General features: G+C 45.9%; 1 protein-coding gene across 1 annotated transcript; it reads left to right on the top strand.

Annotated features, from left to right (window-relative positions):
- Positions 1 to 2643: 2643 nt before the first annotated feature.
- Positions 2644 to 3980, top strand: BDW70DRAFT_167840 (TauD/TfdA dioxygenase family protein; the record flags this gene model as incomplete). The annotated part of the gene is made up of 3 exons (XM_073742326.1): positions 2644 to 3004; positions 3059 to 3388; positions 3442 to 3980. The coding sequence occupies exons 1-3, from the start codon at positions 2794 to 2796 to the stop codon at positions 3978 to 3980; spliced, it is 1080 nt and encodes a 359-aa protein (XP_073590605.1). The 5' UTR covers positions 2644 to 2793.
- Between the last annotated feature and the right edge of the window lie 7918 nt (positions 3981 to 11898).

Raw genomic sequence — 11898 nt, 5'->3', positions numbered from 1 at the left:
CTATCTAGACGTGCCGTATGTACAAGAAGGAATCGCTGGAAAGGAGAAAGGAAAAAGGGATTGCTGTCATGAGGAAGTCTTACAGGTGGCTCACCGCCTTCAGGACAACGTAGGCCTTGGCCGAGTCACTAAGGTCTAAGGTCCTTGTATAGGCAAGGACCCATAACATCGGGGGCTATTGTCCTCGCGGTAGATGTTGGAGGCGATGATGCCGGAGGATTGGACGCACATGTTATACATGGCAGCGGAGACGGTGCGGGAACGCACAGTATTCGAGTCACGCGAGTTCCAGCCAACTTGGATTGGGTGTGCTGTACTCATGTTAGTTTGATGTTCTCGCTGGGCTTGGTGGGTGAATAAAGGAGCGGACCATTTGGATAGCCGAGTAACAAAGTCATCACTACCCAGACCACCCACTTGTTCACGGTATTGATGTCGACAACGTATATATAGATCAGGAAGGGCAGCGCCCATATCTGACCGAGCATGGATATAAGCGTCAACTCGTTCGCCGCTTCCACCGTATACGCCAGGAGGACCATCGTTGTAATGTGAAGTATCTCTTTTGGGATGATGAGCAAATTGGTTGTGAAGGTGTCAAACCCTAGCCCGCGTATTGTAAGCGTCAGATACTGCTGCGGTGTTGTCATCGGGGTCTGGAACGTCAGTCCAATGATATAGATTGGCCAGAGGTCGTAATCGCAGAGACTCTTCCAGAGCAGCTTGGGGGTGATGGGTTCGCGGTTATGCATGGTTCCTTTGCTGGGATCATCGCGGATAACGCGGTTGACGATGATGATTTCCTCGCTGCATGGGTCAATTTCTACTCGGGATTGATAAGGGAAATGTCATACCGTTATGTAAACCAGCCTTTCTTTCCACGTGCCCAGTTGGTTGTTTGACAGGGCCCGGGAGGCATAAGAATAAAGGCCACGGGACCGATCAGCAGTGAGAGAAGACTGTCACAGGCTATGGCCTGGGTCTTGGTTATCGGCAATGCCCTCAACCAAAGGTCTAAACAAGGTTACATCTGTCTGAACCAAGGTACGGAAAAGTCAAAAGTGTTGACGTATGTCCAGAAAAGTTGATAAAAGGGAGGAGAGAGGGTTCATGTTTCTGTCTTTTATTTGTTTCTCTAAGCTTGTGATATTCGTGAATACAGGACAGCTAGTTGAAAACAATACTTCCTACGCCCGTGACAAAGACCTTCAAAGAGGAACAACCACCGCCAGCCAGACTGGCCTTGCACGCCTCGGAGATGAAGGAGACCAAAGGCAAGGAAGCTTGCGCCAATGTCGGCCATGTCCATGGCCGTCCAAAAGAAACCCAATCGAATCGTCATCTCATGATTTTTGTAAAAGTACGACAGGTACAGGATTATCTAGATCTTGGTTAGCAGCATAGGCTTCGAGCGAGAGCGATATACCTACGTCGGGGATAACCCCCCCTTGGAGGATACCTAATAGTGCTCGACAGGCAAGGAACGAACTGCGTCCGCTTAAAGCGTACTGCGACATGGCAACACCAGACCACAGCGTGATCTGCGCCGGGATCTACCGGTCAGAACTAATCCATTTGCTGACCAGCTGCGACGGCAGTTCTGCGCAGAGGAATGAAAGCTTGAACACCGTGTTTCCGAGATTGTAATCTTGCTCAGTCATCAGTATCTGCGGTAGACACGCACAAGACCTACATACCGTTTGTGTTCATCCCAAGATCACCTAGCAGGTTATCCGTCAGGGCCTGGCCGATATTCGCTCGGTCAAGTTCCAGCGCCATAAACATGATGCAGGCGAATACCATGATGCGCAGATCGATTTTGCGTACGAGCCGGTTTTCTTCTCCCCAAGTCGACCTCGCTGAAGGGTCAAAGCGGTGGATATTATCCCAGTCTTCGCGTGACTGATACTCCTTGGCTGTCTCTGGGTTGTCGTACACGAAGGGCTGGGTAGCGATCGCTTCAGGATTGAGCTGTTCTTTGCGCTGGAAGAAGAACTTGCGCGTCCGCAGCACTGGTTCACCCAGGTCGGATGAGAGCGCAATGGCGGTGGTCGCTGATTGTGAGGATCCATCAATCTCCGAGACCATGGTACGAGCGTTCCAGGGCTGGTAGACGGTCGTCATCCTGTCGACCGATTAAAGAATGCAGAGGCCTCTGTGAAATCTTGAGGTCGCTCGCTGATTGATTTGGCAACTATATACTCCATACAGTGTTATCTGCGGTGCCATTGCACCATTTGGCCAAGAATGGTTTATAAATAAGAATCCCGTCCTGGCTCTGGGCGCCAGTATTAGTACTGTTGGATTACCCGACGAATGCGCGGATGATGCCATCGCTGGGCACGCAATTCAGATGTCTTTCATCGATGTCACTACTGGGCCCCGCGTTTCGGCGTTAAAATCTAGGGGATAGACCCTGAGCCACCGTGTTTTACCCGATAGACGTTTGTTTTCTCCTATCGCCGAAAATCTAGACTGGGCATGTGCCTCGATCATTGTTATCTGGGGTGACCACTTGATCCGTTGAATGGTGGACGCGCAACCAATAGGACTCCAAGAATACATGCAATGTCCTAGGCCGTGCCGGCTTTGGGTTATAATGCTCAAGAACAAGTAACAGTCGCATAATTTGGTTAGTGATATCTTGCGTCACTGCTGGTCATAATTGATTGCGAGATATTGCACAATGCATGGGGGGGATGGTATCGACTAGGATGCTGGTCTATATAATAGTATCAACAGGAACTGACCGGACCAAGTTGTAACTCATCCGTTGTACCAAATATCAGAATCATGGCTCCTTCCATCACCGAGTCACCGATTATTGTCCCCGAAGTCGCGGAGGAAAACCAGCGGCAACCTCTTCAGCTTAGCGGCGCATTGGGAGATATCGAGTATTTCGACGTGACCCCTGTCATTGGTCGCGAATTTCCCTCTGCTAGTCTGGCCGAATGGCTTCAGGCACCCAATTCGGACGAGCTCCTACGCGACCTCGCTATCACCAGTACTTCCCCCCTCGACTAGCCCGTCATAACTGAATGCGCTAACCCCTTGCTAGTTTCTCAGAGAGGCGCGGTCTTCTTCCGCAAGCAAGATGATCTCACCGATGACCTCCAGAAAGAGCTTGTCGACCGTTTAGGCCGCTTGACAGGCAAACCGAGCACGTCCGGCCTTCATATTCACCCGATCAGCAACTCGTCGCGTGAAGAGGGTACGCCGGACGACGAGATCAGTGTAATCAGCTCCGTGCAGCGCCAGAAGCTCTATAAGGGCAATCCCACATTCGGACGCAGCGGACGACACGAGTGGCACAGCGATATCACCTTTGAACCGGTGCCCAGCGATTACGCGCTGCTGCGTTTGACGGAACTGCCTAAGACAGGGGGAGGTGAGCGGTTACCTTGCCATCAATGACGCCGATCTGCTAATCAAGTAATGCAGACACCCTGTGGGCATCTGGCTATGAGGTCTATGATCGGATTTCCAAGCCATATCAGACATTCCTTGACGGCCTAACTGCCACATATGCTCAGCCACGCTTCAACCAGATCGCAAGCCAGAACAAGTTCTCTGTGCACCCCGGTCCACGCGGCGCCCCCGAGAATGTGGGCGAGGATCTCCGGGCCATCCACCCTGTGGTCCGTACAAACCCGGTCACCGGGTGGAAGAGTATCTTCGCAGTTGGCCACCACGTCGAGAAGGTCAACGATGTCGGAGAGGATGAGAGCCGGCATCTGCTTGACTGGTTTGTCCGCCTGGTAACGGAGAACCATGACCTCCAGGTAAGGTTCAGGTGGCAGAACCCTAACGACGTTGCAATCTGGGACAACCGCAGTGTGTACCATGCCGCGACGTTCGATTACCAGCACCTAGGGCCCAGAACCGGACACCGCGCTGTGGGTCTGGGCGAAAGGCCTTACTTTGATCAAAAGAGCAAGAGTCGAAGAGAAGTGTTGGGTTTGAACTGGAGTGGTTATTGAATGCATCTGACTCATGTAATCAACTACACCGACAAGCGCCATTTGTTTCCTAGTCAGCATAATGAAACCTGTTCTCTAACCCTAACCACTTGAATTCACTAAGGCAAATCAAAACTGGAAGCCCACAGACATGTAGCGTCATAAGAAGCCTTACGTACCGAACATGTATCAAATAGTCGTAATGGTATCCGAGTAGACAATGAAGCTTTATGGTCTTCTGGAGTTCGGAGGTTTGAAGGGCAAAAGGGAAAAACTCCACTTTCTCTAAATACTGTATACCGCTTCCTTCACCGCTATTGTGACTTGCCCGTGAATTCTAGAAAGAAATTTTTTGCTTGTATGATTAGGGTGCCTTTACCTTGTCCGCTTGTCATGCCTCGTCCATCTATTGATCTCGAACCATATCGACAGGAGATCTGTGATCTCTATCAAAGTGGTACTTTGTCGATAATATTGTTATATTGCTGGCCAGCAAACATCATATCAATGTCACCCCTCGTACGCTCAAGATCCGCCTTAAAAGATGGGGTATCAGTAAGCAGAATCGTACGGCAAGCAATAATACGGTTCTTCACAGCCGTATCAAGGTCCTGTTTTATCAAGTTGGCCTTGATGAAGCTGATATTCTCAAAATAATTCAGCTAGAAGGTTTTGATATTCAAGCTCGTACGCTGAAATATATTCGGCACAGCCTCGGCTTAGTATACGGGACAACAAACCCAGTTAATAATCAAGCAAAGGTTGAAATGTAACGGGCGTAGGCGATATTATTTTCAACTGGCTGTCCTGTATAAACGAGTATCACAAGCTTAGAGAAAGAAACAAGAGATAGAAGCGCAGATATCTTCCTCCCTTTATCAAGCTTTCCCAATCATACGTCAAGACTTCCGACTTCCCGGACTTGCATGCCGACGGATCTCTTTCCCGGAGTTACGAGGACGGATCTCTTTTCCTACGAGGCCGCAATTCCGAGGCTGTACACTGATGTTGCAGAGACATTATTTAAAACCAGGTTGAGGGCATGGCCGACAACCAAGATCCAGGCCATAGCCTGTGACACAGGGTACAAAAAAAGCCCAATATGAAAACATGCAACTGCTCAACCCCCAGCAGACAAAAGACCTTATAAACTATATCAATAAGCAGGCCAAGAATGGTTTATTCTGCTCCAACCAAATGGTCAAGAACTTTGCTGCGGAGATTGCTGGTAGAGAGCCAGGAAGTAACTGGGTTTCGCGCTTTCTAAAGAAACATGAGGACAAGCTTATGAGTGCCTATACAGCTGGGATCGATTCCTCACGCAAGAAGGCTGATTCTGCCTTCAAGTATTCACTTTATTTCGAGGCATTGAAGCAGAAAATGGACGAATATGATATCCAGCCAGAGGATACTTATAACATGGATGAGAAGGGCTTTCTTATTGGAATTGTCTCCAAGGCCAAGAGGATCCTCTCTAAAGAGTCTTTTATGAATGGGGGCATCAAGCAACATCTTCAGGATGGAGATCGGGAATGGATAACTACAATTGCTTGTATATGTGCTGATGGGAGCTCGCTGGCTCCTGGCCTTATCTACCAGTCATCTGCAAGCAATATACAAGATACCTGGCTCCAAGACTTCAATCCTGAGGATCATAACTGCTTTTTCACCTCTTCTGCTTGTGGATGGACCAATCATGATATTGGTTTGGCATGGGTTCGAGATATCTTTGACAGGGAGACAAAGGCAAAGGCAAGAAGGCGCTGGAGACTCTTATTTCTAGATAGTCATAGGTCACATGTTACCATGAAGTTCCTAGACTACTGTGAAGTTAATAAGATCCTCCTGGCCACATATCCTCCTCATTCAACACATTCCTTGCAGCCTCTTGATGTTGGCATCTTCTCTCCTCTGTCCAAGGCCTACAGTGATGAGTTAGAAGCATTTCTTCATGCCTCTCAAGGCCTCAGCGCAATTACAAAACGAGGCTTCTTCAGGCTATTCTGGAAGGCCTGGAATAAGGCCTTATCTCCAGCAAATATTGCTAGCTCATGGAGAGCAACTGGTTTACTGCCTTGGGATCCTGAGGTTGTACTGGTTCGCTTTAGAGAGAATACAATACAAAGACCTTCATCTAGTGAGTCTTCACGATCTGTACTGCAAGCAGACGACTGGAGAAGAATTGAGAGGCTTCTTAAGAAGGCAGTTGCTGACCTTCATGATGAAAATACCAAGAAGTTGAGTCTCACGATGCACCACCTCTCTACAGAGAATATCATGCTGAAGTCACGCTGCAAAGGCCTCGAGGAAGCTCTACTAAATGAAAAGAAGAGACGGCAGCGTGGAAAGCCTCTTGCATTTCAATTACAAGCCCCAGAGAGTGGGAATGCAGTCTTTTATTCTCCTAGGAAGATCCAGCAAGCGCGGGACCTTCAAAACCAGAAGAATGAGGATATACAACAAGCTAGGGTTGCAAAGGAGGAGGCCAAGCTACGTCGACAGCAAGAGAAGGAGGAGAAGAAGCGAGTTGCTGAGGAACAGAAGAGAAATAGGGCTTTAGAAAGGCAAATCCGGTTGCAAGAAGCAGAGGAGAAGAAATGCCAGAATAAACGCCAGAAAGAGGAGGCTCGTATAGCGAAGGAGGCAGAGATACAGCTTCAAAATGATATCCAGGCTTCTAAGCAGAGCAAACCCAAGCCTCCAGCAACTCCAAAGGCTCACAGAAAGCAGAGGCACCCCCCTCAGACACCTGAAGCTATCCCCGAGCCCCCCACCACTGTGAATCATCGAGGGCGGCAGATTCGCCTGCCACATCGGTTTCGTGAGCTTTGAAAGACATATATAGCTTTATTAGTACATCATGTTTCATACACCAAAAGATCTTTGTGTAAATTCTTTTGTATGTGCTTCAAAACCTTCATTTTTTCTGCTTGTAGTGAGAGTCAAAATCGATCGTCATATGTAGATGATCGTCAGCTGATTAAGCACGGTAACCGCCAATAGAATTAGTCAGCATTTTTCGGGTCGCGCGACCCGCTTAAATACCTAACATCGCCGTGGAAATTCATTTACCTTTCTTATTTCTTCCTTTCATGCATATATGCCAAGCAGTTAGCAACTACTTGACAAGGAGATGGATAGTGATCAGCCGGATGTTGATATTGACGGTCATGTGGATAATGGGAGTTCTAACCCGGAACTCGAGGGACGTATATTTTTACTTTGTGGTTAACAAGCGGTTACTAACTACTATATCAATGCAGGAACATGGAATCCCGACTCCCCTAACTTTTGCAAAATCATCTCCTCTTACAACACTCCACGTCGAGTATATAGATGACCTGCCGGAGTATCCAACTACCCACATTTATGGCCATACCTATGTTATAGCATCAAGAGGACGCTCACAGACTGAAATGGAGCAGCTAGTACATGAGGTCAGTCTTTTAAAAGTGGTTGATAAGCAGTTACTGAGTGCTTAGATACAATATGCACGAAGGCAAACCCAGGGACAGAAACGTCCTGTATACAGTCCTTTCCTAGTATGCCGCGCAAAAAAATGGTCATGGAAGTGCTCAGGTATTTATGCATGTGAATACCTAAAGTCTTCTCTTCGAAATTGCCATCATACGTCAGTCAGTGAGACTTTTTTGAAAGAGATCCAAAAGTCCCAGGATGAAGTACGGGTTTCAGAGATGGATTTAGCCAAGCGGAATGCATTTAGGTAATAAGTATCAACTATCTAGAAGGTGGTAGCTAACTTCTTTTAGTCTTTACCAATCAAAGGTTAGATTCTTTAAGCAGGGCCATGCCTGCCTTGATCAACTTCCTACATGCAAACCAGTTTTCAAGAGATATATTAATACAGTAAGTTTGAGAACTTCTATAACAAGCAGTAAGAAACTGGTTTAATGAGTACTTTAGAATGCCCGTGGTGAACATGCCCCCTATATCGGGTGTATAAATGAATCAGATGAGCTGTTGAACAAACACTATCGTGGAGCAGTCCAAGGTCATGCAGTCATGGACTTGCAGTTTCTTGAGGAACTCTTTAATAGAGAGATCTTATCAGCGACTGAAGAATGTGGAGTGATTGAGCCATTAGCATCCCGACGACCATATTGTGGTAAGTACCTGGGAGCTGCTTTCTTACTGCGTCCTAACTGTTTCAGGACGAGATCACCCACAAGGTCTAGGCCGATTAGAACATATACATTGTGATGTTATGTTTAATGCTTTAGTACCTGTGGACATTAATAAATGTCCATATATACTATTTACATCTCGTGGTGTACACAAGCATCCTCCACCTCCTCCAACTAAGCCTCCAGAACGAATTCTGCAAGGAATCAAGCAGATCATCCAACAGATGCAGGATCCAACCTTGACAACAGGCAAGTACTTGTAAGGTATTTGCAAAGCATCTATCAACTAATTCTCAGCCTAGCACAATTTCTTCAGAGTCCTCAGCTTAAGACTTTCTGCGAGCAGCATAATGCTACAACTCTCGCTGAAATTCACATGAGCTTTTGCAATACGGATCGTATTGCTGCAATTCTTCAAAAACAACGCCTGCTCTCTTATCCTAATGGTCAGGATATAAATGGGGTTATATTTCTTCAGCAGTCTAATCAATATATAAAGGTAAGTAGATGTTAATGGCCTGTGAACTGCCTATGAACTGGTTGCTAAGTACATTGTATATAGGATTATATTCAAGAGACATATCATGACTCAGATGGCACCATGGTTATATGTGCTTATAAGGAGCAAATCCAGCTCCTAGCTCAACTATCCTCATTCGAAGTAGATATGTCTTATAAGCGAATTCGGTCTAAAGACATAAACGAGGTGCTTTTTGCAACATTCTTGCCTGACCAGTGCAAAGGTAAGTATTCTGCAAGGCTTTGGAATTTGTGGCTAACTGCTGTTTTACTAGTTATCACCTTACTGCGTGTTTTTACTAGTGAAGACTCTACGCGGGGTTACTACCTCCTTTTTAAACGAGTCTTTACCCTTATCCAGAAGCTTACCCAGAAGCCAGTACTTTTTGATCCTATACATGGTTCTGGAATATATGGTATTATTGTGGACATGGATAGCAAACTATATACTGGTGAGTGGCCCCAATCAGCTCCTAAGGGTTTGCTAACTACTTGTTAAGGCCTTGGTCAATACCTTTCTGAAATTGACCCCCAACACCGAGATATAACATGGCAGCTAGAACGAATAATTGTCTTCTGCCAAGTCCACTTCCAGCGCTCGATTCTAAAGGCTATTGGAACACGAAGTCATGGAACACCTCTTTGGAGTCTGATGATGAGCTTGTTGGACTGTAACTCAGAGGCTGAGTATGACGAGCTGCTTGAGCTGCTTATAAGTATTAATATTAACCATTCAATAACTGCTTGGTAGCTGCTTGCTAACTGTTTATAGAGAATGAAGCTACGGCAGTGCGAGACTGGGCAGTGCAGAAAAAAGGCTCTATTATTAAAGCAGGGCTAAATAAAGCATGCTCCAAGATTCAGCCTTATTATTTTAGTAAATTGCGCAATTACACAAATGCTGTGAAGCGGTCTCCTCAAAAGTCAAATGCCACCGGCAAATATTTAACGTTAGTAGAGGCTATCACAAAGTAAGTACTTCTCAAATGCTTAACGAATACTTAATAGAACTAACAATATCAGTTCTGAAAAATTAGACCAGTCAAGCATTCTCCATTATCAGAACTTTACCCGGTTCAATATTCACCATTCATATCGAACGTCAGATATGGAAGAAAATTACCTTCGTCACATGAGCCGCGAAAGTATGTATTGTAACTACTTGTCAACCGGTTGCTAACCAGTTGTTAAGGGAGCCGCAAGCGCCGTCGATCTACCCCATCCAATGCTTCAGAGAGTCAATCAGCTCTATCACAACCTGAAAATTCTCTAGCGTCGCGTTCGCGATACCCTAGGCAGAATAGTGATGATGATGATGACGATGGGTAAGGCAATAAACCCACTGCCAAGGAGTTTACAAGCACTGATGAAGTGTTTAGATCAGTTCGATCCTCACAGAACCTTCGACGTACTGCCTCTGAAAATGCTTTGACTTTAGAACAACGACGTCAAGAATTGGAGCTACGAAAACTAGAAGCAGACGTTAGAAAGCAAGAAGCAGATATTAAGCAGCAGGAAGAGGCCATTCGCTTGCAACAACTTAAGAATGACCAGTTGGAGCTTGATCTTATGGAGCGGAGAGCAAGGATACAGGACTTACAGGCAAGTACTTTTGGAAGCAAGTAGCAACCAGTTAGGAGATGCTTGAGTTAACCTAATCTTTAATAAATATATTTCAAGAGTTATAAAATATAGCATTATCGTTGTTATATGTAGTCTGTAACTGCGTAATAGCTGCTTGGTGGTTGGTTAACCGTGCACAGTTATGAATAATATATAAGTGTACTGACAAATGTACGTAAATAATATACTTATTAAATAATCAATTGCCAACCAGTTAACAACTGCTCAGGTTTGATCACTGTATAAGAAGTATATTTTGAATTCAAAGCTGAACAATGGGCTTCATTATTGCTGGAATTCGACGCTACTATGCTGATTGATTAGGAGATGGTTATCAAGCCACTGCTTCACTGGCCTCATTGTCGCCCTGGCTGACTGCAGCATTTGGGTGGTCGGCACCATAGTCAAAAAGAAAATAGTAATCACATTTGTTGATATCTTTGTAGCAGGCATCAGTAATTGACTTACGATCATTATGGTCCATTATCTTCTGCGTCTTCTGGGAATCCTGGTCCCGGTATTGTCTTCCTCTATCTCGAAACCCGCCCCATGACTTCTGATATTGGTGTGGAGATTGCTGTGCTATGGATTCTTCTGGGGAAGATTGTGAACCTCTGGCAAACCATCAACGAAGCTCCATATGGACGATTGAGAACTAGGATCCTTCCTCTGGAGATATTACACTAGCAGAACCACCAAGCTTAGCCGCCGTTTTCAGATACACTTCGTTATGATTTTGTTGCTGGGTTACATTCATACATTCCCACCGGTGTATCTTTTAGTACCATGGGCTATCCTCTCGTTTGGAGGATCCCCAAGGTTTAGTCTTGCATTACTCTGACTATTCGTTCCCCTATCGTTGGCTTTACGTGGTATCGGCATCCTTACCTGGTTAACAGGCTGAACTGCCTTGACGAAGGGATCCTTAACATGCTGGTTGAGCTGAGCTTGTGCTAAGTAGTCATTAGGCTGCGGCATAACCGCGGTTAGCCGCGGTTAACCATCGCCATAACCGCGCGGTGAGGTGATGGTCATGAGATTCTGATAACCTCGCTCTGCGGTGAGGTTATGGTTATAGCTAGGTTATAACCGCGGTGACCGCGGTTAACATCACTAGTGTAAACAACATAATCTTGCCAAGATTGAGAGAATGCATAGATTATGCTGTTTTTCTTGTAATTATTCATGTACGAGGATGTATGTACTGTGCCGCAGATTGGCGATTTAGGACTTTAGTAAAGCAATTCTTTGTGATGCTTCGGTATATACTGTATCATGCTGAATAAATCATATTCTTAGTCTTAGTTCTGATCATATTGGCCATTAATATTATATTCTATCAATCTCAAACCCAGCTTGTAGATTTGACTGCTTCCAATGCCTTTCTGGTCGCCTTCCTCGCCTAGCGATCCATGACGCAATTGACTAAGCCTACCATTTGGAGTTTCAAATTGACTGTGAGCCCGCTTATTCTGGGCCCGTACCTGCCTAACATGTACTGTAGGCTGGGTTGCAGGTAATATTTGCTTGGAGGCTACCTCAGCATCTGGATTAAAACAGTGTTAACCTTGCTATAGCCGCATCAAAGCTGCAGTGGGACCTCACAGAATTGCTGTCATTGTCACGGGCGTAGGAAGTATTGTTTTCAACTA

This window comes from Aspergillus foveolatus, assembly GCF_047715535.1.
Source record: "Aspergillus foveolatus strain CBS 279.81 unplaced genomic scaffold BDW70scaffold_203, whole genome shotgun sequence".
NCBI lineage: Eukaryota > Fungi > Ascomycota > Eurotiomycetes > Eurotiales > Aspergillaceae > Aspergillus > Aspergillus foveolatus.
The sequence above is the reverse complement of the archived record's forward strand: the minus strand, read 5'-3'. Positions and strand labels throughout refer to the sequence as shown.